We start from the raw sequence: 26,574 nt of genomic DNA on the forward strand, positions 1-26,574 counted from the left end.
AACCCGTGGGGGAGTGCTTATAGAATAGTGATGGGACTATTCAGAGGCCGCCCCTCTCCGCAGATCACGTGTCCCACCCACTTGCTGAAAATCATCCAGGGGTTATTCTCCTAGCAAGAGGAGAGCACCGACATATTCCAACCACCTCTGAATGTGACGGCAATTCCTCCAGTCACCAAAGACGAACTGCTGGAGATCTGCGGCAGAATAGGAGACAATAAAGTGCCGGGCCTGGACGGAGTACTGAATAAGGCCCTTAAGCTTGCCGTGAAATCCAGCCCGGACATGTTCGCTGAGTTGTTCGAAGCGTGCATGTCCGAAGGAATATTTCCGGTGGCTTGGAAGCGGCAGAAGTTGGTACTTCTGCCTAAGCCTGGTAAACCTCCAGGTGAACCATCGTCATACCGACCCATATGTCTTTTGGATACGGTGGGGAAAATGTTGGAGCGGGTAATCTATAGTAGATTACTCCCGGTTGTTGAGAGCCAAGGCGGCCTTTCAGATCGGTAGTATGGGTTCCGAAAAGCCAGATCAACCATTGATGTCGTCAAATTGGTTACTGGCTTGGCCGAAGATGCAATTCACGGACAGGGTAGTACCAGCAAATATTGCGTGATAGTAACCCTGGACGTGAAAAATGCATTCAATTCGGCCAATTGGAATCTAATACGCAAATCCCTAGCGAAGGCTGGTATTCCCGCCTATCTCGCTGCTATCGTCGATAGTTACTTAACTGAAAGGAGGCTCTGGTATGACACTGATGACGGACCCCAGGAGTATGTTGTTTCCGCGGGTGCCCCACAGGGCTCCGTATTGGGCCCACTACTGTGGAACATCATGTACAACGATGTTCTTAATCTTCCCCTTCCGGAGGAAGCCACAGTGATGGGTTACGCTGACGACATAGCACTGGTTGTTGTCGCAAAGCATCTTGAAGATGCTGAGTTATACTCAAGTGAGGCAATCAGTGCTGTCAAATGCTGGTTGGAGAGCTCTGGTTTGACGCTTGCGGAGGAAAAAACAGAAGCGGTCCTCGTCACGAAGCGCCGGAAGAAAAATTACGCCTGTGTTAGAATCGGGAATCATATCATCACTTCCAAGCCGACCATCAAATACTTGGGGGTGGTGATAGACAGGATGCTCAGCTATAAGCAACACGTACAGTATGTTTGTGATAAATCATCCACTGCCAGTATGGCCCTGGCGAGGATGATGCCGAGCGTAGGAGGGCCACGGCATACCTCTAGGTTGCTTATAGCCAGGGTGGTGACCTCAATCAGGCTCTATGCGACCCCAGTTTGGAGCGAGGCGTTGCAGATGTCAGTTAATACTAGCAAACTGAATGCATTCTACAGGAGGACAGCTCTGAGGGTATGCTCTGCCTTCAGGACTGTCTCAGATGATGCAGCATTCGTCATCTCTGGAATGATGCCGATTGACATCTTGGCAGATGAGATGGCGAATATATACCATGCGAGGCCAATCTCTCCCTTAACGCAGACGAAGAGCACCGAGAGGGAGAGATCCATAAATAGATGGCAAGAGCGGTGGGAATGCTCGGGAAAGGGTCGGTGGACTCACAGGCTCATTCCTGCCATCTAGGAGTGGTTGGAGAGACGACACGGTGAGATTAATTATAATTTCACCCAGTTTCTCACGGGACATGGAGGATATCTCCAATATCTTCACAGGTTTAAATTGAGGACCTCACCCGACTGTCCAAATTGTGATAGAGTCCCAGAGGACCCAGAGCATATATTCTACCACTGTCCGAGATTTGTGGAAGAAAGGAGGAATCTAGAGGAGACTCTAGGAGAGGTACTGGTACCAGAAAATCTGGTGCCAAAAATGCTAGCACATCAAGAGAATTGGGATGCGGTCAACTCCATGGTCGCATCTATTCAAGATAAATTGCGAAAGGCAGAGGAAAGGAGAAAAGCACGGTCACGTGCGCCGCGTATAGAAGAAATGCGATTAAGCTAGATTGAGCTGACTCCGCCCCGTGATGTAATACCTTATGGTGGTTCCGCGGGGCAGGGAGGGAGTCAGGGGTGGTTTTAGTGGGTAAAAATCCCACACGCTGGTGTGTCCAGACCAGTGTCTTTTAAAGATTTCCACTTCCTCAAAAAAAAAAAAAACACAGACAGACGGACAGACAGACAGACAGTAAACCGATTTTAATAAGGTTTTGTGTCTACACAAAACCTTAAAAAACGGCTCGACCGCGCGCGCGTGGAGCCGTAAGTCTCCGGACCCGAGTGCCGCGATCAAGGGGGGGAGGATCCACGACGGATCACAGTCGCGATTATTGCCTCTTCTGCCTCAGATCTTGAATGAGGCGCGGCCCCGGAGGTTCCTATCCTTCCTTGACATCCTCAGACCATTTCGTCTTTTTGAGGATGTCAAGGAAGGGTGGGTGGTTCATTACAAATGACCCCACGTTGGGCGCCATTTGTGAGGAACTTAGGGGTAATAGGAGGATCAGACAATCATTCTAAGTGGCCGACAACGACCTAGAGAGCAGAGCTATTCCAGAAACCTAAAAAGTTGGCGAAGTTGACCGTGAAGGTCCTCCCGCAAAGACTGAAGCTTCATGAAAGAGCTCAAAGGAACCGCCCACATACTCGAGCCTGGCTAGCACACACTTTGATGGAGCTTCAATCTTAGCGGGCGGACCTTCACGGTTAACTACGCCAACTTTCTAGATTTCAGGAATAGCTCTACCCCTTAGTCGTAGTTAGAATGATCGTCTGATCCTCGTAATGCCCCTAAGTTCTTGACTCTACCAGATATCGGTTTTCCAGAGATAAATAAATAGAATTTTGGACAATATTTAGTAGTCTCAATTCGGGGAAGCTCAACGAAGTTGCTTTCACGTCAACCATATCTAAAATTCAATGGGCATCTAGCGGACTTTTTAGCTTCTAGATCTGAATTTTTTCAATTTTGGGCATTTTCTTTCTTCTTTTCTTCAGCTCTTGCCACAAATCCTGTTTGCATCACGGAAAACTGGTGTCATTTTTCGCAATATATATTTCTCCAGCACACGTTCCTGAGTACTGATTACAAAACAGATTATCTCACGTTGGATTTCGTCCTCATTAGACTTTCGTAGATTAATGCTTTTCCTGCAGCAGAATAATCGTTTCTTGTATCATCGTTGCCATTGTCCTGCTGTTGCTTCCTACCCCAAAGCTCACAGTAGTGACGGCATCAAAATGTTCCAAATACACGAGTGTGAAGCAAACAGCATCCCTTCGAAACCATAATACTCTCCACCAGGACATCCTGTTTTCCTGCCTAAAATTAAATACTTTAACTTCTTCCGTTTTTTGCTTGCAGGAATGGAATGACATGAATTTACGGTGGAACTCGAGCGAGTACGGTGGTGTGCGTGATTTGCGAATACCGCCGCATCGTCTCTGGAAGCCTGACGTGCTCATGTATAACAGGTAAGTCAAAATTCAATGGTCTTCATTAATCTTCCAGACTTGCGAAACCCTCGCAAAGGACAGCGGCAGGGTTGTCGAGCAGGTTGTGATGCTTATCATGATATTTGGATGTTTCCTAATCCTCCGCTGACGAGATTCATATTTCCTCTACCTCTAAACCGATTTGGAGTGGATCACGCGAATTATGGTATAGGAAGAGGGGCGTTATCCTTTGGGGGTTGATTCTATTCACTTACGAGCCTTTATTTAAAACACGAAATTTGAGGATTTCCTTATATTTTTTGGGAGCCGTTGCGTCAGCCAAAAGTATGTAGACTGGCCCGGACCAACATTGCCTGCCAACAAAGGGATGTTTTGTGGTCTCCGTACTTACATTGGCTTTCGTCCTTAGAGCTAAGGACAACGCCAATCTCCTCTTCCCTCGAACGAACAGCAAGCTAACACTGGAACGGTGTGTAGTACGTTGACATAGACTTTTGCCTTCCTACATATTCAAATCAATCTCCTTAAAGTCCTTTATTACACAGACAATATTATTGAGCCTGGAAACATGCCGCCAGCAGACTACTTTATGCTGAAAGGAGATTTACTATAATAGAAAAGTGTGGCGTAACGTATCGCGATGTGATGGCACAAGGCGGAAGCAGACAGAGTCGTAGACTGTGAAAGGAAAAGCGGAGAAATTAAATTACCTTGTCGACATGATTAATAATGTCTGTGATGCTCGGTGCAAGAAAATCTTAGAGAGAGATAAAGGGAAACAGGGAGGCTAACGAGTCGCGTGCAACCTCTAATCGACAACTTTGATAAATGGTAATGTTTTACTCGGTTTAAGTGCAGAGTCGACCAGGATCCACCCGCATTCTTTTCGCTTGCCGAGAATTTATTACCGCAGTTTGTAACCGTTAAATTAATTGATGACAACCCAGGGATTTTAAGGACCTCGTCGGTTTCGGGATTATGCTGAGCTTAGGATCGAATGAACCCTGGGGATACCACTCAATTGCGAGGACATTATATAGACTACTCTAAACTTGCGATGCCAATGCAATTTGTGATGAATAAGGATTATAACCCCATTCAATGGTGATCTGATAATCGGGTTTTAATGTGCAGCTTGATAACATTAGTCCTTCTTATTTTTAACAGCATTTTCGCTGGTATTAACACATTCCAAAGGAGTACGGCAACCATGGATAGATAAATTGTGTGAAACAAAATCTTATTAAAGTTTGTCTGTCAGTCTGTCTGTCGTCTCTTTTTTTAAAGAGGTGGAAATCTTCAGAAGACTCTGTCCTGGGCAAGCTAGAGTGTGGAGTTTTTACCCACTAAAACCACCCTCGAATCCCCCCTACCCCGTGGAACCACCTTCAGGTCTTACATCACGGGGCAGAGTTAGTTTACTTTAGCTGGGTCTCGTTCTGTTCTGTTCGTAACCGCGCCTTCCTCACTTCTTCTACTTTTCGCAGTTTTTCCTGGATTATTACGATCATGGAATTGATTGCATTCCAATCCTCCTGGCAAGCTACCATTCTCCGGACATTTCCATTTCCGGTGATAACACTTTACCCCTAGGATGCATCTCTGCGCTACCACCGATGTGGCCTCCATCCTCCTCTGACCCTCTACCGTTTCATAGAGCAGGGAGCGGTTCCTCAAAGTGTTCCTCAATATCCATAAGAGATAGTTCGGCACGTGAAAAGTATTGTCTAGTGTGCCTGGAATGTGTTTCCATCTTACGGAATTAAAGGCGTTTTTGACATCAGGGTTGTGAGGAGTACTACCAGTCGAATTCGGCTATATGCGTCCGCTCCTCGAATGGCATCCAAGACTTGCATGCCAGCATCAACTGTGACCCCCACCATCTTCTGAACCCGAACTGCAGAGGGGATAAGTCTCCGGCAGCGCGTATTACTTTAGTGAGCCTACTTGTGATGAGTTTTTTGTGCACTTTCCCAGCAATGTCAAGCATACAAAGGGGGCGGTATGAAGACGGTAACTCAGGGTCGCCTTTCCCTTTGCTAATCAGCGTACCTTCTCACTAAAAGGGGAAAAACAAACAGGGCGTTTGAGGAAAGCGTTGAATGAGTTGAGCCGATATTGGAAAACTAATTTGTATACCTCTGCTGGGATACAATCAGATCCTGGCGCTCTTGTTTTCCATAAAGAGAGCGGTCAGTCCTAAGCGTCATGATCTTGTACGGAGTGCACCGTGAATAGTACCCGTACAATGCAGTCCATCTGCTCGGCTTTCATTGAACAGGGTTTCCGCAGAGTCAATTTTTTTCGGGTTACCAGTTGACAACCTAGTCCCCACGGGTCAGCATTCACCTCGTCGACCAGATTCTGGAAGCAGCGAGCTTTGTTCCTATTTATTACGCTGCGGAGTCTCCTTTTGGCTAATCTGCGCTCTATAAATATGGAACATGTCTCCTGCCAGTCGTTTAGACGTTGCGTCACTCCTCTACAATTTTCGCCGTCCACCAATTCATAGAAGGTTTGCCACGTCTCGATGTCCTCCTGGACATGGAAACCCTACAGGCCATCGTTATCAGGTTCATAACCGAATTTACGACAGTGTGAGCTGCAGCGCCACCAGAAAAGTAGCCCAGCGCAGCCCCACCTGTTCCAAGAGTTTCGAAAAACCTTCCCGTGTTCACTTTCGCGACGTTCCATTCACAGAAAGAGGGACGGGGTGGCGAACACCAAGAGTTTGTGTTCACCACTTCAAAGGCAATGTATTGTCGGTCGCTTGCCGAGAACTCTTCCAGAACTCACAGCTCGTCCACCGCCAACACCAGTGATTCCGACGCGAAGGTTACGTCGGGAATGCCTCCCTCGCAGCCAGGACGCCGGAACGTTGGGTTGGATCCGGTGTTTAAAACTTCGTTTCCCTCTGGAGTCTGGGTGAGGCATGCACCATTCAAGTGCCCTGGAATTGAACTCACCGCCCGACCAGGATCCGCCCCCTGCGCTCAAGATAGCTTCCTTCAGAACATCAAGCCTGCATCGAAAAAGTCCGGCATTGTTTCATTCGGTGTTAGATAGACACTGAAAAATATTACCCCTAAAAACCGAATCCAGACAAAGCAGTTCACTTGGCCTTGGGTAACAACCCTAACGTGGGTGTTGCCCCGAACCCAGATGAGAGCGGTGTCTGATATATCAGGGCGCCATGAAGCTGGGTCTTTGTTTCGGTACTGTGGTCTCCGCAGCGAACTGCATTAGCAACTCGTGAGCGGTTGTCCTCCAGTACATATTGATTTGTAGGATACGAATGATGGTGACCGCGTCCTAGTTCTTTCCAGTTCTGCTCTGAAGACTGGACACCGTCTCGAGCCGGCAGAGTGCGCAACGTTCTCATCAGACGCGCCACGGTCCAAGCATAGGACGCAACTTTCCTTTTCGTTGTAGGTGTTTGGCCTGCCTGATCGCATTTGCGACATGTTTCCCTTCTATTAGGTCCCCGACAGGTTGCAGATTTGCGCCCATAATCCAAACATCTGTAACATTTGGTTGTCGTGTCCGGGTTCGTATCCGACATTCTACTCAACTAATTCTGATTTTCCCACTGTTAAGAAGCTTCTTCGCGTATTGATCAGCAACTTCCTCTACAACGAGCTTTTGGCCTCGGTGGTTTGCAAAAGTGATACCAATCCGGACATTGGTTACGTTCGATCATTCGTGTTTGATGGCCTCTTCAATTCATTATGTTCTGTGAGGCAGCCAAGGCCTTGGATTTCCAGAGAGCACGTGGGTTACTCGGGCCTAATTCGACTAGGACCCACCACCTTTCGTTTTTTGAATGGAAGACAGTTTCTGCTCCGGTATCTTTGGACTTGATGTTGTAACTGATTTCACGGAGGACTTCCGCAAAGGTCTTGCCTGCTGTCGGCTTAATATTCAGGGCTGACGGTCTAGTCTTCCATCGTTTCTCCAGTTTTTTTTCGGTGCTCCATCGTTTGCGTCCGTCTTAATTTTAAGCGGGCGCGTCGTGTTGTTGCCTATTAATCCTCTTCGCATTCTTCTTTTGAATCCCAGATAGTTCTGCAACGGGCTGTCTTCGGTCCGTTTGGCATTCGTGGTGTTCTCACGGGGAGGCACTGTTGTTTCTGCTTTCCGTACACTTTCTTTTGCTTTCCATGTTCGTCTGTAGTATGAAATTCTGTCCAGAAGCTCCTTCAGCTCCATCAACCCAGCAGGTATTATGTCAGCTAAGGGGTGAGCATTACTTGCTCGGTCACCTCGTTAAGGATCGTTGATGACCTCTGAGAGATTTTTTCCAAGTAATAGTTTAGGGAGCGGTATCCCGTTAATAGCCCTACTATATCCCAGGTTCTTTCACGAAGATTATCGCTTTTGGGCGGAAATTTATTTATTTCTTGATTTAATGAGGACAATCCGCAGAAAACAAATTCCTTATTACATATTGTCCTCAGAGGGAGGAGCAAGTGCATGGCTTATTTTACGCTTAAAACTAGAGAAGGAAATACAGTCAAAGGACCCAAGCTGTAGGGCGTTGTAGGACCGGCATAGCCTTCAAAAATGTCCGCACTACGTGTGTTATGAGGCGAGGCGATACGGAAACTAATATCCGAGTTGGCAGAACACTCCATCAGGCAATTGCAGGGTTTGAAAAGTACACATATCAAGGAAGATACGACGTTGTTGCAGGGAGAGGAGATTGAGGGTGCGGAGTCGTCACGGATTGTCAACACGTGGAAGGTTCTTTTTGCAAAAGAGTGTCCGGGTGAATTTGCGTTGTACATTTTCAAGAGCGCGGCAGCCAGAAATGCGGAAGGAGGACCAGACTACACAGCAATATTTACGGATGTTTCTGACAATGGAATTGAAGAGTGTTAAGGAGGGCTGAATTGAGGTAAAGTTGGAGGAGGAACGTAGGATAAAACTAGACTTTTGGAAGTTCTATTCATGATGTCAACGAAATGGGAATTGAAACGAAGTTTGCCGTTGAATATTACACCCAGGTCTTTGAAGGAGGTCAGCAGTGAAAGGAGTTGCCTATTGAGAGAAAAGGAAAAGGATGTTGGGGAGGGTTTAAGCGAATAGGACATCCAATAGCATTTGTTGGCATTCAGTGACAGCTTCTTGATCTTTCCATGATTTTGGAGCAAGAGGAGAGAATAAAAATGGGGCGGTAATTCACAGGAAGAGAAAGGTCTCCGCTTTTGACGATAGGGATGATAAGGGCCTCTTTCCAGAGATGGGAAAAGTAGCATTCCTCTAGACTTTTGTTGTGGATTATACTCAGGGGAGGGAAATGTGTTTTCTACAGTTAAGGAGGAAGTGGTTAGGAATCGCATCGGGCCAGGTCCGACATCGGGGTCAAGATTACCAATGAGGGACTTAACCAAGGAAGGCGCAAGGAAACTTCTTCCGCAGTGCATGTTTCAGGCGAATGTTATTAAGAATCTCCTTTGTGATCCAAGTTGGGTAAGAACGTAGGCAAGCAGGGTAAGAAAGGACATAAGAGTAGAAGATATCGGAGAGAATATTTTAGACCTTGATCACACAATTAGTTGCTTAATATATGTACCCAATTAAAAGACGCTAAAGCTGAGTTCAGACCGTCCAGAGGTGATGCTCGGGGAGGTTGAAAAGAAGAAGAAGAAGAAGAGATCGAGAGTACGGCCCAAGGAGTTTTTGGTGGTATTGAAATTTAGGGCAGAGCAAGTGTTCATAAAGGATGAAAGTAGAAGGGAAGAATGGGAGAGGCTGTTGAAAGGAATTGGAAGGCTAGGATGATTAGGCCAGTGGAACATGGGGAGGTTGAAATCTCCGCAAAGGTAGAAAGAAAGGGAAGGGAATCTGACGGTAAGGAGTAAGATACAATGAACGGGAGTAAGTTGCAATTACAACTTCACCGCTGGTGGACTTACAAGATGCATCCCGGTCTCTGTCACAACGGAAAGTGGATCACCCTTCGGGGAGCTCAGAGTTTAATATGGCATCGTCCAGCAAGCTTTCGGAGATACAGATGGTATGGTATTGCTGAGCTAGTCCGCATTGGGGCGCTGTATGGCTTCATGAATACACCTTCAGGCCAGAAAAAAGGATTGCCGAGGACGTCACCTTGAAAGACGCAATCACCCGGTCGGTGTTGTTGTCTTCTGTCAGTTTGACGAAGGGCAGAGGAGAAAGTAAACCAACTTTGCTCTTTATATTCTTCAGTACATCGTCCGTAGAAGTTGCGAACGCTAGCCTAGAGATAAAGAGCTAGTTAGGTGGGGACACCACCTTTAACTTGGGGCCGCTAGTATGGGCACATGAGGTGCCAGGATATATGGCAGCGGCGGGAAGTTGAGCTTCGTTGGCGATGGAACTTTGCCAAAAAGTGAAGCGGCTGTGTTCCCATTCGTGACTTGCTGAGAAGGCTGAGGATACTCTCCCATTGAGGGCGCGATGAACCGCGACAATATTGGAGGCTCGGTGGACTGTAACTCATCGCATAGGGGCTGCTATATCAGGGATGTAGAGCCAGTGGAAGCACCGCTGATGTAGGAAGGCATTACAGTTTGCCCATCTGCATAGACTTAGGACTGAATGGACTGATGCCAAATGTTGATCCGACCATGTGGATCTAGATCCGTGGTGAGCGAGTCTGTCACTTTCCGTCTTCAGTGCAATCCGACAGATAAAATCCTAACTGGATTAATTTACTAAAGTCAGCAATCAGAACACTTCGGAGCTAACTAAATCGATAAAAACCTGCGGCAATTTACACATCTTGACTGCAATACGGAATCAATGTTGTCGGTATGAAAATTTGTGAAATTTCATAAATAATTTCTATAAACTACGCTTTAAATGCTGTCATAAATCCACCATAAAATTCTTTTAATGTCTCCCATAAGAATGCTTTCAAACGGTCTAAGAATTGCTATTGCACGTTCCGAGGTATCCGAGGAACTTAACGCATGAATTTGAGAAATAAAATGACAAACGTTGTAAATAATGGTCTCGACGGGATGAATACAAATAAAACGATTTATTAGAGTCCTGTTTACGACAAACTTCCCTTCCGGAGGCCAGGATATCGAATTGCCTCTCGACTTGACTTGCTTCTTCGTAAGAATCGTGTAGGAACCTTGGAGGCAAAAAGCTGCAGAACAGCACAAGGACACAACATTGTTGATCAGTGCGCCATGCTATGGGGATGCCGGGCCCAATGCTGAGGGATTCACAACTTACATTGACTCGCTGCATAGAATTAAGCCACAGAACGATATATACATGCTGAAATCATGATGAATGTCCTTTGTTTGTTTGTGTCACACTACCCCAAATTTAAATATGGAAAAATGGTCCTGTTTGATCACCAAGTTTATCGCATGTTGCGGGGTGGGATGTTTGCATTGACTGTCGGTTTGTTCTTGAGAGTAATTTATGGATGCCTGGGGGCAGGAGATGTTTGCGCTTGTTTCGGTGTGAAATCGTTCAGTATGTGGGAAGTACCATGCATTGTATTACTGCAAGCCAGAATGCTAGAGAATGGGGGAGCGCACGGACTACGGCCAGAAGGTCATATTCACAGAACAGCTTTGTCTAATCAGTCGTGGCATACAGGCTGTCAGTCAAATTCAGTGTTATCACTTACGTTATTCATATATGTGCCCTCTGTTCGCTGGTATCTGCAGCGTAATCCTTATCAATTAAGCTCCTTTTGGTTTATTATCTCTTCACATTTCACATCACGAGCCGTGAATAATTTATGGAGTAACTACTTCAACGTAAAATTGACTGACGGTTTCACCCATGGCAAAGGCAACCCATCAGAGGATGCCTCATCTCTGCCTTGGGAGCACCCCTCCCGCCCAAAGCCCTCCAGTTACACTTCCTGTTGACGTTATCTAAAGCCTTCCATACTTCTAAGAAAAACAAGTGAAGCGGAGACATGAACTCCGCTAATTACTTCAAAATGATTCGCAGGGCGTTGATGTGGTTAATGCAGGAGAATCCTGAGCTGAAACTAGTTCCAAGATTATTTTAGATGTTTTCTTTGCGAGGGTAGGAGGCACGCAAATATCACTGCGATTGTCACACTTAAGGCGGGAGTCCTTTTTTTTGGTCCCTGGGGAAAATCTCAGATTATCAGGATTACAGTGTAGGAGCAACTCTCTCTCAGCTCTGCGCTTTTCTTTATTACTGTGCATTATTGACCAGATCTTTTAAAGCCCCGTCGGGAGGTGGACAGCGACCTGAGTAACATCTAAGAAAATCGCATGTTTAGTCGCGGTCTAATGCCAATCCATATTTTCAGGCAAATGACTCAGTGCATCTGCCATCCGATCAGCAAAGTAGCATCCCATTGTCGACGAACAGCTGGATCATATAAACCGTCGATATTGAACTTGGGAAATCATAGCTTCCCATTCCTATAAACCAAAAAGTGATGATCATTTTCGATGTGGATGTCAGCGCCATCATTATCAAATAGAGCACCGGAGAGATGGCACCACCCTGGGGCATACCCTTGCTAATAGCTCTGGTCAAGTGATTATCTCCCAGCGTCTGACGATTTGTCTCTGCCCTGGTAAGAGACCGTGAAGCCGTCATCGTCTGCCATACAGTGTAGTTCCCTCAACCATTCCTTTTCATTGTTTAATGTCATAACCATGAAAATGTTTCCGCACGTAGTTAGTTGGCTAGTTCGTCCGCTGCCTCATTGCCCTCTAACCAAAAATGGCCTGGAACCCAAAGTATTAAGGCCTTGTTGAACGAACCGAGCGTATTCGGTCTCTCATGGCATTCCTATACCAAATTCGAGTTCGCCTGGTTAGGCCTAAGTGCCTTGATCCCTACTTGCCTATCAATCAGAATAGCAATGTTTTGCCCCCTGTAGTTCCTTTGGAGATTAAACGAGGCACATCTGTCTAGCGCGTATATCTCCGCCTGGAATATACTAGTACGACTACCTTTTGGTTCCAAGTACATTTTCCTTGGACGAATTACTCCGGCACCCGCTCCCTCTGCTGTGAGGGTTCCATCAGTGTACCAAGTAGTCAGCCTCCCAGCCTTTTTACTTCAACATGTTTCAAACTTCTTATCGAAATGAAACCTCCTTAGCATCCTCCTACTTGGTATCAATAATTCGGGTAGCCATCTAGAAAGAATATCAATCTTTCTTTAATTTAGGCAGCTCCCCACTTCATTGGTACTCCCGACCATCCTCAAGATTGCCCTCCTTGACTGCTGTATGCTCTGTATGTGCAGATAAAGAGAGGTTTACCTCAGAGGAACTTCCATTGACCTTCCTATTACAGTAGTATCTTCGTCAGATAACGGCATACCATCTCGTCTTTTAATCCCTGTCGCAATCCTCCGGTCAATCAGTCGGGGTTTTTTTTTTCCACCTCAACCAGACTCGCCAAATGAGATGGAAATGGTCAATAAGGAATAGCTGCTGTTAACAAGCCAGAAGGCAAATATTGAGATTACATTGCACTGCCATCCTTCCGGAAGTGAACCCCAGGTTGCTGCTTAGGCAAGTGCCCAAGACTAGTACTTAACTCTCGCAAACGCCAAAAATAAGCCAGGGTACCGCGGTTCCATGGTTCATTGGTGAAGCAACTATAGAGCCCACATACAGCCATACAGGGTGGACAATAGGGCAGCAGACGCTCTGCTGTGTATCTGTGCCGCTCTTATACCTTCCATCATCAACAAAGAAGTCGTAAATAGGTAACAAGACATGCTTCATCTGCTCTAAAATACAAACTGGTACTCTATTGGTTACATTTTGACAGTTCCTATCCCTATCTTTTGCAGCTTCTTGACAGAAAACGCCAGATCTTTCATGCCAACTACATTATGCAAAGCAGTTTTTCACGCGCTTCATAGCTTAGTTCATTCCAGTGTGAAGGCTTCAATGCAGAACAAAATATGGCCAGGTATGGGAAAAGTCATCACGCGGCAGACAGAACAATGACAGCCCTGCCAACGCTTCATGGTATATCGTCACAAATGCGGAGTTCTAGAAAACTACGATATTCCAAATGCCTGATTCGACCACCAGCAAATCAACTTGATAAAATTGCTACAGTTCTTGAAGTTACGAAACTACCTTAAAAATGTCGATAAATTTTCAGGTCCGTTCGCCATTCCATTGCCTCACCAAGGGGCTTCGACCGTTGCCAATGACTTCTATTTACAGTAGATCCATGTTTGCTCGCTGACCTGGGCCGTTAAGCTAGCTAAGATCGTCTGCATAATCCGGATCCATACAATGTCCCATCACCCTCAGCCAAACAATATGATCGTACGTTCTCACGGAAGTGTGCCGGTTTATGGGCTTCGGCATGACCTGACCTGGTGTCAAAAGCCTTCAAAAAAAATCCCCATGGCTCCCCAGCTGATGTCCTCTTGGCATAAGACTTTGAGTCCAAGGAAAGTTTTTTCTCAATCAGTCGTCAAATGCTCCACCTTACCATCCAAAGTCATTTGCCGCAATAAAGGCCAATCGACCAATCACAATCGTTACTCCAGATCCATCGACCTCGCTCCCGAGGAGGAGAGCAACGTAATCCAACTCATTAGAAAGGAAAACCGAGTGACCTTCTGCCTGCAACTTAGGATCTAACTTGTGAAGGTCACGCCACGCCGCCTGGTCTTTTATTCTCACTTGCGCACCTTCGACATTTCATATGGCATCTTTTTTTCGGCTCAACACAGTACACCAGTAAAACAACAAGAAAATAGTTAATGATGCAGGGGTAAGAATCATCGACCACGATTATAACGCTGCACTGCCACCTTCGACTATTCTAGAAGGTGAACCTCATGCCATGGTCTCTCAAAGTAGAATGAACATTACTTTTTTGGGATGTGTTCAAGACTACTAACCACGGCGAACAGGCAACTCTCAACAACGAGTGTGTCTCCGGGAATCTTACTTGCACTTAGCATGGTGCAGCTAATTTTACTGCCTTTCGAAAACCAGGTTATCGCATTGCCAAACGAGGACCTCACAATCTAAAGCACGTAGCGAATAAGAAAGTCGCTACTACCCATGGCTTGTCAGTATAAACGTATATAAAGGTACTGAGGGTTTACTATCAGCACCTGCTGTGTAAACACGATCCTCTTCGAACACGGCTGTGTTGTAGGAACTCACTAAATGAGTTCCGAGAAGCGGGTGTACTCTATCCTCCTCATTTGCCGGAAATTTTCTATTTTCCTTCTTCAAACAGACAGAAGATATTGCCCCATCTTTAGCCACAGCTTTGTAAAGTCTGGTTGCTTCTGTGGTTTGCTCCATGCCTTCATTCCCTGAAGCCGTTCCGTTTTGCTTCCCTGATCGCATTGCTAGACGCAGTCAGCGCATTTTTGTATCTCGACTATTCCCCGGTTTGTTTTGCCCGGTTGAAGAGTTTTCGTATCTCTGTTCTCATTCTGGCTAAGTTCCTGTTCCACCACGGTACATCCCTTGATAACTTAACTGTCTTAGCCAGACTGCTGGCCTCATATTGGATCAATGACGACTGTGTTGAGGTTTTCCACCACTATTTCTAGCTCTAGCTCGGTCCTAATGTTACCGCATCTTCGAAGTTGAGCCATGTTGTTGCTCAAGTGCCTTGCATTGGAATCCCAATCCGTTCTCCTGGGATTCCTTATTATTCTTTTTATTTCGGAGTTGCCCTCAATGTCGAATCTGAACATTCTGTTATTAGACACAGAGGCCTCATCCCCACTCTCCAATTCCTAACCAACCCGTTCATTAGAGTATTTCCTAGAGTTCTGTCTAGTACCCCTTGTCTAGTGCTGGTCACAAATGTTGGAGTCTTCTCTATGTTATATATTTGTAACTTATTGTTAAGAGTAAATTCAAGAAGGTATTCACCTCTTCGATTGGTGTGGCCGCTTCCCCAGACTTTGTGATGGGCGTTGGCGTCGCAGCCGAGGAGAAGTGGTAACGCCCTCTTCTCACAGCACTTTACCAGTTTAGTGACTAGCGTTTACGAATTTTGTAAGCTCTTGGTTTTCACAAGAGGAGTTCCAAATTACTTGCATGCTTCCTGCTTGGAGACTGCAAATCTGCCCCCGTTCACCCAGGATTCCTGAGCCAGCACTACTCCATTGTTCTCTTTAGAACTTGCCCTTGCAATTACCGCAGATGCAGCTTTCGCATGGTATCTTAGTGCTGGCCACTGGCTCCGTTATTGTTTCGAGCTCTTCTCAAAGTATCACCCTCTTCCTCCGACATGGCGCTTTCCTACGCGTCGCTGTCCACCCTAAGCCCTGGAAGATCTAGGTCTAGGTCGTCCAGCTTCTGCTCTTTACTGGGCAACAGGTCTACTTCCCTGGCTGATCCAGTCCTTTCCACCTCTATAGCTCGCTCCTCCGAGATGTCTTTCCTCGGCTTTTTCCTGTGCACGTGCACAGATATGTTGCCAAATCGATAGTTGATATGGCAACTCCAACGTCTAATTGCCTCTAGGGATCGATCATCTACCCCCATTGTGAGGAGTCTACCCTTGCCTTCCACCTTGCTTCTGAAGACTCTCCATAATCGCGTATTGAGATCCTCCTTCTGGGCGATTAGGAAGTGCATAAGATCTTCCGTCTCTATTGTTGCAGCTTTCGGGAGAAACACTGTCACCATGTGTGTTCCTGGTATATCATCCCCTGCACATATTGACAGTTGAGAGCTCCTTCCTAGCCTGGCAATTTAGAAACTATGGTCCTAAGCCACTCTGCAGTGTCATCCGTCGCGTAGTTCACCAGTATATGACCCGGTCGAAAGCATATCCTGGGGAACACAAGTTTCGAAGTCCATCCCTAGCACATGTGCCTGACAACAAGGTCTTCGATGGTTTCCTGCTCCTCACGAGTGAGTATTTGCTCGGGAAATATTTTTGACAGTATGGCCAGTCGAATGCCCTTAACCGCACTAGCATATCTAATGACGGGCTTCCTGATTCCTGCCTTCAACCCTGACCTACCTAGAATTTCTCCCTTCTTATGTTCAGGTCACTGTTCTCCGCTTTTCGCTTAAGATGGTTAACGTCCGTCCTGAGCCTTCTGGAGCGCCTCTTCTGGTTTCAGGCCTTCCTTCAGATAACCCAGATACCAATTACCACCTGCGCCACTGTGACCTGTCTCCTTCTTGACGTCTGATATATTAATCTCAGCCGTACTTTTACTTGTCTCTGCTTTTTGAGAAGTGGTTGTCTTCACAGTATACCAACGTTGACCTTGTATCCACTGCTTGACGCCCCAAATTCTCCCTTCTTGGGTGTAATCGATGATCGATACCCACCAACTGTTCGTTGACTTCTGTCAGGTGTACAATAGTATAAATCGTAATGATTTGTGCAGAATAATGATCGAGTTAGAAAACCGACTGAAGCTAGTCCGGCTAATGAAAGCAACAATAATTAACAATGAGTGCCAGGTAAAAATCCAAAATGAACTAACACAAAACTTTTCTATAGTGTGAGGACTTAAGCAAGGGGATAGTCCCGCCCCCACCTTGTGGCGTACACAGGCGACGTGGACATTCTTCCCCGATTGATGCTTCGTTCGAATTTCGAACAGGAGGACAAATTCGTTAACCTAGGAGTACTTCTCTTGGAAACAGAAACTAAAAACACTAAATCCAAAGAAAGATTACTACTGCTCATAACGGATTTTATGCCCCCCCCCCCCCCCTTATAATAAGATCGAGAAAAGCACACAGACGCAGCAAACTACGCATCTACAAGATATTAATTCGTCCCATGCAGCTGTGTGAATGCGGGTCGTGGACCTTGATGCAAGTGTCGGGAAAGCAGATCTATGTCTTCGAGAGAAAAGTCCTTCGGAAGATTTTCGGAGCCGTAAAGGAAGAAGATGCCCGGCGAATGCACGAGGGAAGGATTCGGAAATATTTGGTGGACTCAGTACGCGCAGATTCCAGATCAATTATAAGACTTTCCAAGTAGGAAACCACTAGTTGGTCTGCCGTCTCGCTCCTGGTGGTTATTATTGTTGGTTTCAATCCAGCTGTCCAACAGATGCCATCGACTATACTGCCCTCGACAACCACTGTCTCCTGGCTGGACGGCAACAGCAACCTCTCATCTCTTCCACTTTTATCAACAGTTTCTGTGTTAAGTTGGAATCTATGTGTGTGAAAAATGTCCAACCTTGGATAACCTGCCACCAGTGTAGCGGTCTTACTTGAAATTTAAGGTGCCCAAGGTATTTAAATCCGCATACTAGAGATCAAGCTCCCCATTGGCCACACAGTCCACGGCGTATGTTGTTCCAGCTTGGCTTGGAGTCCTGTTTGCACTTTCTCTAGTGCCGCGAGGATGATTCTCGGGTTGTTGCTTCGATTCATCCCCAAACCAATCTACTTTCCCTTAACATGTGACCAGCTGTCAGCTTATTCCCAGCTGGCCCCTACACAATCTTGGCCCGTCCGAAGGTGGTTTCCAACGGCCACTACGAGGAGGACTTTTCCAATCGTGCAACTTATTCTGAAGCATAACAGACTAGGGCGTTCACCGCTTTATCCATGAATGATCCCAGTTTTTCATTTCTGTATATGAATAGTAGTGCCCTCCAGATGCACCTTTAATTGAACCAGGTGAAAATGCAAAGGAGTAATATCCACTGAAAGCAGACGGTGTAGGACTTCCCATTTCAGGACTTCCAAATATATTTTGACTAGTTTCGCAATCTGCAATGGAGCGTTCTCATGTTGAAGGAAAACTGTAGTGTCCTTGGTCGTATTGTGGTCGTTTTTCAATCATGGGTTCCGCCAGGCTTATCAGTTGCACTCGATATGGATCTTCACTGATAGACTCCAATAGCTAGTTGAAAGCAAAACCTTATTAAAATCGGTTCACACCCACTGTTCTCAGAAGCGACTATTCCAATTGACGTGAAATTTGGTGGGAAGGTGGGAACTGTGAATCCCATGCATGCGTATACCTAAAAGGGGAGGGAGGGTGCCAATTTTTTTGTTACCGAATGTAGTGATGTGGAGTATCAAATGAAAGGTCTTGGTTAATATTTTTCGAAGCAGATATTAGTTTTGACATTAGTTGCCAAGGGGACGAGTGCGGGGGTCCGGAAAGGACGATTACTTGAAGCCGCCATTCACAGAAGCTAACTGAACATGGACATGTGCAGAATAAATTCAAATTCACAAAAATCAGATAAAAGATAAATTAAAAGCTTCAAGTTAAATGAAGAGAAATAGTATAACAAACTTCAAAGTTAATTAATTAGCTGCTTTTATCCTTACTTCTGCAATAATTTAGTGATTTTCCGCGCTCCATTGAATTCTCAATTCCATTCTCCATTTCCTCATTTAGACTGCCGCCGGCGCTTCAATTAAAATCAACTTCAAACAAATTAAATTATATTCAATTCTCACTTCATTAACGACATCCTAGCATAATTAAATAATAATGCAGCCATTTCAAGCCATTTACTCGCAAGTAAAGGCTTTACGAAGGAAACAAAACGCTCATGGATCAATCCATTAGTTCCCAGTTGCTTGTATGAAATCTCTGCAGCAGAGAGCATTTCTGCTCCTAATTGAATGAATTTCCAGCTCCCGCAAGAAGAAATCCTTCTTGAGCCAGCGTCATCCTTATCCTTAAAAACTCTTTGAACGATGTCCACGTCTATGTACTCCACCACGAGGAATCCTGGCATGTATACACTTGGTTCACACAATCTACTGCAAACGAGTCCTAGTCGGCTTTAGGGATGACTTCTGCAATTTAAATGAGAAATTCAATCTGAAACAATGCGAAGTACGGGACCAAGTGGAAGTTGGCTCCTTTGTCAACAAACATTCGCAGAACGAATGGAATGATGTTGTCAGTGCGTTGGCCATTGGACGACGGAAGGAGTCGTGAGGGAAAATGAAAAATGTCAAGGTCCTTGTCTGGATGAGTGGAAGACGCTGACAAGAACCTTTTTGCGATACACAATGCAACATGGAAACAGACGAGTCAATCGGCCAGGATTGAAATGGGTTTCGCTTTTTCTGGCTGGGACATGTGATCAAGCTCTAAATTTCAAAAATAATGATTTAAATGAATACTTTGAAATGGAAAGTTTAAAGCCTTGGAAAACCCTTTGGAAAGCCTTTCCTTTTAACTGTTCTGATTGTTCGGGAATTCGGCTTAATGCTGCAGCAAACGCTTTTTGGTTACAAAGAAATGACTTCAGAAAGCTGAGTTGCTTTTATCAGCAGTGATGACTGTCAAAATGTAAATGCAAAGAAAGTGGCCAATAAGCATAAGCTCTCCCATTGATGACAGACGGTGGAGCGTTATGCATGCTAGGCATTGAGGAAATTTTGAATGAACGAGCTCACAAATATATAGGTCATCATTAAGATTTTTCCCTCAGAGGTCGTCAATGATCCTTAACAGGTCGCTTACGATACGGGGAGTGGCGTCCGAGCAAATAGTTCTGATCCCCAAACTGGTATAATACCTGCGTCCTAGGTAGTAACCTCGAAAAAGTTTCTCGGGGAGGAGCGCACTGCTAATGACCGGGGAGTCCCCAGAGCCCTCGACAACTCCTTGTCGACGTCGATGGGGTGATGGGAGCCTAGCTCTGCTAAAGCCGTAGTTGTGGCATGTATCAGGAGGCAGCCCCTTCGGGACCCTGGTAGGATAGTGTGCATTGAACCGGGATTAGTAGACGGCGTTGCTCCAAGCGAGCGCTGATCCATTAGTGCGTTCCGGGATCAGTTAATCGTAGGTTATGCCTGAGGGAACTGGGCTAGGGGCTTTGTCCCCGAGGGTATATCTATTCCTGACTATTCTGGTCCGCTCCCTCACACACGATGCGCTGGTAAACAACTTAAATGGCGAACAAAAACAAATCAAACGAAGAGATAGTCATCATCATCAACGGCGCAACAACCGGTATCCGGTCTAGGCCTGCCTTAATAAGGAACTCCAGACATCCCGGTTTTGCGCCGAGGTCCACCAATTCGATATCCCTAAAAGCTGTCTGGCGTCCTGGCCCACGCCATCGCTCCATCTTAGGCAGGGTCTGCCTCGTCTTCTTTTCCTACCATAGATATTGCCCTTATAGACTTTCCGGGTGGGATCATCTTCATCCATACGGATTAAGTGACCCGCCCACCGTAACCTATTGAGCCGGATTTTATCCACAACCGGACGGTCATGGTATCGCTCATAGATTTCGTCATTGTGTAGGCTACGGAATCGTCCATCCTCATGTAGGGGGCCAAAAATTCTTCGGAGGATTCTTCTCTCGAACGCGGCCAAGAGTTCGCAATTTTTCTTGCTAAGAACCCAAGTTTCCGAGGAATACATGAGGACTGGCAAGATCATAGTCTTGTACAGTAAGAGCTTTGACCCTATGGTGAGACGTTTCGAGCGGAACAGTCTTTGTAAGCTGAAGTAGGCTCTGTTGGCTGACAACAACCGTGCGCGGATTTCATCATCGTAGTTGTTATCGGTTGTGATTTTCGACCCTAGATAGGAGAAATTGTCAACGGTCTCAAAGTTGTATTCCCCTATCCTTATTCTTGTTCGTGCTTGTGTTTGACCAGTGCGGTTTGATGTTGTTGGTTGATTCGTCTTCGGTGCTGACGTTGCCACCATGTATTTTGTTTTGCCTTCATTGATGTGCAGCCCAAGATCTCGCGCCGCCTGCTCGATCTGGATGAAGGCAGTTTGAACGTCTCGGGTGGTTCTTCCCATGATGTCGATATCGTCAGCATAGGCCAGTAGTTGGGTGGACTTGAAGAGGATCGTACCTCTTGCATTCACCTCAGCATCACGGATCACCTTCTCGAGGGCCAGGTTAAAGAGGACGCATGATAGCGCATCCCCTTGTCGTAGACCGTTGTTGATGTCGAATGGTCTTGAGAGTGATCCTGCTGCTTTTATCTGGCCTCGCACATTGGTCAGGGTCGGCCTAGTCAGTCTTATTAATTTCGTCGGGATACCGAATTCTCTCATGGCCGTGTACAGTTTTACCCTGGCTATGCTATCATAGGCGGCTTTAAAGTCGATGAACAGATGGTGCAACTGTTGTCCATATTCCAACAGTTTTTCCATCGCCTGCCGCAGAGAGAAAATCTGATCTGTTGCTGATTTGCCTGGAGTGAAGCCTCTTTGGTATGGGCCAATGATGTTCTGGGCGTATGGGGTTATCCGGCCTAGCAAGATAGTGGAGAATATCTTATAGATGGTACTCAGCAACGTGATACCTCTATAATTGCTGCACTGTGTGATATCTCCCTTTTTATGTATGAGACAGATAATGCCTCGCTGCCAATCGTCAGGCATTGATTCGCTGTCCCATACCCTGAGCACAAGTTGATGAACCACTTGGTGTAACTGGTCGCCTCCATATTTAACCAATTCGGCTGTAATTCCATCGGCTCCTGGCGATTTATGATTTTTTAGCCGATGAATTGCACGGACTGTTTCTCCTAAACTTGGTGGTGGCAGTATTTGTCCGTCGTCTTCAGTTGGCGGGACCTCCAACTCGCCGATGTTCTGGTTGTTCAGTAGCTCATCAAAGTACTCAACCCATCGCTCTAATATGCCCATTCTGTCGGAAATCAGATTTCCCTCTTTGTCTCGGCAGGATGAGCATCGAGGTGTATAAGGCTTCATCCTGCTGACTTGTTGGTAAAACTTCCGCGCCTGGTGCGGTTGCTCCCTGTACTTTTCTAGTTCACAGACTTGTTGGTTCTCCCAGGCTTCCTTTTTCCGTCTGTGAAGTCGCTTCTCCGCTCGACGGAGTTCGTGATAAGTCTCTGCGCGTGCCCGCGTTCTTTGAGAATGCAACATTACTCGGTATGCGGCATTCTTCCGTTCCGTTGCTAGCTTACATTCATCGTCAAACCAGCCGTTCCGACTCCTTTTGCGGCTGGGGCCAAGTATATTTGTGGCCGTATCCATGATAACGTTCTTCAGGTGGTTGTGAAGATCATTAGTTGATGCTTCATCTCCAGGTCCTCTATTGACTGCGGTTATTGCGGCATCCATTTCCCTCTTATAGGTGTCGCGGAGGGTTGTGTTGTGGATGGCTTCAGTGTTCACTCTCACCTGATTGTCAGAGGGGATTCTAGGTGGTATTGTTATTCGAGCTCGGAGCACCATGCCAACGAGATAGTGATCCGAGTCTATATTGGCCCCCCTATATGTTCTGACATTCATCAAGGCTGAGAGGTGGCGGCGTTCGATCAACACGTGGTCAATTTGGTTGAAAGTGGTCCCGTCTGGAGAGGCCCACGTATGTTTGTGGACCGCTTTCCGCGCAAACCAGGTACTTCCAACAACCATTTCGTGTGACCCTGCTAATTGAATAGTCCGCAGTCCGTTATCATTTGTTTTTTCGTGTAAGCTATGGGAGCCAACGTATCGCCTGAATACGGGCTCCTTCCCTACTTGGCTGTTAAAATCCCCAAGTATGATTTTGATATCATATCTGGGACAGGCTTCGAGGGTTCTTTCTACTGCCTCGTAGAAGGTATCCTTCTCCGACTCTGCAGTCTCCTCTGTAGGGGCGTGAACGTTTATGAGGCTTATATTTCTAAACTTGCCTCGCAAGCGCAGAGTGCATAGCCGTTCGCTTATACTTTCAAAGCCGATAACAGCAGGTTTCATTTTTTGGCTGACTAAGAAACCTACTCCGAACACATGGTTTACTGGATGGCCGCTATAATATATGGTGTAGTGGCTCTTCTCCAGGAAACCGGTCCCTGTCCATCGCATCTCTTGCAACGCTGTTACATCAGCCCTATATTGGGACAGGGTATCGGCTAGCTGCTTATCAGGTTCATCTCTGTACAGGGAGCGCACGTTCCATGAGAAAATGCGCAAATCGTTGTTCCTTTGTCGTTGCCGGGTCCGTCGTTTTGAAATCCGTCCTATCCGAGGCTCCTGTTGTGGCTTCGTAACATGTTGTTTTCCGTGTAGGGTTGTCAGCCCTACCCAACCCCCAACCTGGAGGACCAGTTGGTACAATTTGTCCCGTTTTTAGGCGCGGGAGACTCGCCTTCATCCTTCTCCGTCTGCAGCTTTTCGTCAAGAAAGAGCTCCCAGTGGTCACCACGTGGAGGTGGAGATAGGGTTTGGTAGTAGAGCTGTTGGTGTTGGTTCAGCAGGCATTTCCCAGGTTTTATGCTCCATCGTGGGTACCAATCCACGTTTCGCCCCGGGACCTATACTACCCTTTGACCACCTTTGAAGAGATAGTGGAAATGGATAATGAGCTGGCTGCGTTTATTTGCAGCACGAAAATGCGCCGCTCACCCCAGCGTCGAGCTAAGGACGCAATAAGGGCAGAAATACGCGACGAAACATCGGGATGTTTAGACGGAGAGAAGAACTTGCAAAGTGATGCGGTATCAGCAACGGCGACAGCAAACTCAGACGACCATACCACGCAGTACTATAATTGCGGAAAGAGGCACAGTGGAAGCTGCCGAAACTAACCAAACGGTTTCGAATATAAGCCGAGTGGGAGCGCTGTTGACTACTCTGGCACAAGCTGAAGAGGAAGGGCTTATTAAGAAATGCGCGGCAGTTGAAAAACGCATGCAATCTGCGACGTTCCTCCAGAAAAACGTCAGCAAAGGGGTGAAAAACGAGCTAATGGAACTGGAGGAGCTACTGGATCGGATTTCATATTACAGGCGGACATGAAGAGTAAGATAAAATCCGCAGGAAGCAGAAACAACTGCGCCTCCCGACGAAAACACTACGAGTACCAAACGGATTGCAGACACCTCATGGAAGAGCGAACTGGGGAAAAAACGGAAGGAGGAAGAGATATCTGAAGGAGACTTCACTCAGGTACTCTCCAGGGATCAAAAGAAGAAGGCGAAGAGGAACAAGCGACAACAATACGTCGCGCTATCACAAAAACCTCTGCCTAAAATTAAGGCGGACACGAAGGACGGAGCTCCAAAAGAAAAGGTGAGGTGACTTCCTTCGTCTAGACCGCCAGCTCTCCATAACTCAAAACTTTTACGGGGGAGTCCTCAGTGAAATCCGTTCCAAGATTAAACCCGAAGATAACGAAGCAGAAGTGTCTTCCATTCGTAAAACGAAGGGTGGTATGGTCCTAGTCGAACTGGGCCGAAAGACAATAAATTAAGTTACGTTCAGTGAAGCAGTTAAGGGGCTTCTGGGAGAAAAAGCTTTGATTTCAAGCCTGGACCCCACGTGTTTTCTGGAAATCCAAGACCTTGACTGCCTGACAGAGAAGAACGAGATAGAAGAGGCCACTAAACGCGAATGTCTGGAGGTAACCAATGTCGGGATTGATATCACCTCTACGAACTCCCGAGGCCAAAAACTCGCTGTGACGGAAGATGCCGAGCAATACGCGGGAAAATAAGAATTGGTTGAGTAGTGTGTAGGATACAAATCCGGGTCGACCCAACGAAATGTTACAAATGTTTGGAATAAGGGAACAAATTTGCAACCTGTCGGGAACCTGACAGAAGGGCAACATGCCGCAAATACGGTCAGGAAGACCATAAAGTGAACACCTGGAAAAAATACCGTCGGAACCATTGGTGTCGCTGGTGGACGGATGACGAGTTCTGGAAGACTTCTCGGCAAGTGATCATCAATGCATTGCCTTCAAAGTGGTGGATACAAACTCTCGATGTGCGCCACCCCGACGCTCTTTCTGTGCATAGAACGTCGCGAAAGTCAACATCGGGGGTTTGTCGAAACTCTTGAAACAGGTGGGGCTCTTGGGGGCGGTGGTGCTGCAGCCGATATTGTAGTATATTCGGTTATGAACCTGATAATGACGACCTCCGGAGCCTCCTCGCCCATGAGGGCATCGTGACGTGGCAAACCTTCTACGTATTGGTGGACAATGGAAATTGCAGAGCTCCCGAAGGAGTGTCACAGGCTCCGCCGCTTAACATAACGTCTAAGCGACCGGGAGGAAGCATGTACCATCGTGACAGAGTAGAAATCAGCCCGAATTCGCAGCGCAATAAACACGAGCAAAGTTTGCTGGTGGCAGGATCTGGTTGACGAGGTGAATGGGGACCAGTGGGGACTCGGTTACAAACTGGTAACCCGAAAAATCGGGGCTCTTCGGAAACCCTGTTCACTTAAGGCCGAACGCATGGACCGCATTGTAAGGGCAATACTGCACGATGACAACTCATAATTTCAAACTTGCACTGGAAAAAACCGAAGTAGCCTCCTAACTAAAAAGAGAATTCCGATCCTGTGCCCCATATCGTTCGGCGAGTCGATAATCGAGTCAAAACCAGCGGTAAAGTACCTCGGGCCGACTCCTAACTCAAAGATGAGCTTTTTTGAGCAAATCAAAGTAGGAGTGACCAAGGCTGCAGCTGGAGTTTCGACGTTAAGTAGGCCAATGGCAAACATTGGGGTCCTGTGTCTAGCTGGCGACGTCTTCTGATGAGTTCAATGCAGTCTGTCCTGCTCTACGGCGCAGAGGTATTGGCTGACGCTCTTGGCAAGGAGGTATATCGTAAACGTTCCGCGCGAGTACAGAGACCGGGAGCTTTGCGGTGGCGTTTGCCGGCCGTGACCGTGATGGTGATCGCGGAAGTGATCTCCGTTGCCCGTTGCTAAGGAGCGTCAAGCCATATACAAGCACAAGACAGATGAGCCATGGGAGATTGTTGCTCGTAAAGAACGGCAACGCACTCTAGAAGAGTGGCGGCTCTCTTGGCAAAATGAAACTAGACGCAGATGGACTGCGCGGTTCATTGGCAACTTAGGTGCGTGGCTGAATCAGAAGCATGGTGAGACTTCATCACCATCATCATCAATGGCGCAAAAACCAGTATCCAGTCTAGGCCTGCCTTAATAAGGAACTCCACACATCCCGGTTTTGTGCCGAGATTCAACAATTCGATATCCCCAAGAGCTGTCTGGTGTCTTGATCTACGCCATCGCTCCATCTACCTACTGACCCGGATATTACCCACAACCATACGGCCATGGTATCGCTCAGAGATTTCATCGTTATGGTCCATCCTCATGTAGAGAGCCAAAAATTCTTCGGAGGATTGTTCTCTCGACCGCGGCCAAGGGTTCGCAATTTTTCGGTCTCCGAGGAATACATGAGGACTGGCAAGGTCATTATCTTGTACAGT

The 26,574-nt window shown here is 46.6% G+C and overlaps 1 protein-coding gene across 2 annotated transcripts in view; it reads left to right on the forward strand.

Annotated features, from left to right (window-relative positions):
* LOC119657913 (neuronal acetylcholine receptor subunit alpha-7) overlaps positions 1–26,574 on the forward strand; it is a 641,515-nt gene that overhangs the window by 343,019 nt on the left and 271,922 nt on the right. For both annotated transcript variants that reach the window (XM_038065097.1, XM_038065099.1), the window contains one exon: positions 3,343–3,452. In XM_038065097.1, the coding sequence (XP_037921025.1) occupies positions 3,343–3,452 (110 nt within the window). The remainder of the gene's footprint in view (positions 1–3,342; positions 3,453–26,574) is intronic.

The sequence above is a fragment of the Hermetia illucens genome, chromosome 5 (genome assembly GCF_905115235.1).
Source record: "Hermetia illucens chromosome 5, iHerIll2.2.curated.20191125, whole genome shotgun sequence".
Classification (NCBI taxonomy): Eukaryota; Metazoa; Arthropoda; class Insecta; order Diptera; family Stratiomyidae; genus Hermetia; species Hermetia illucens.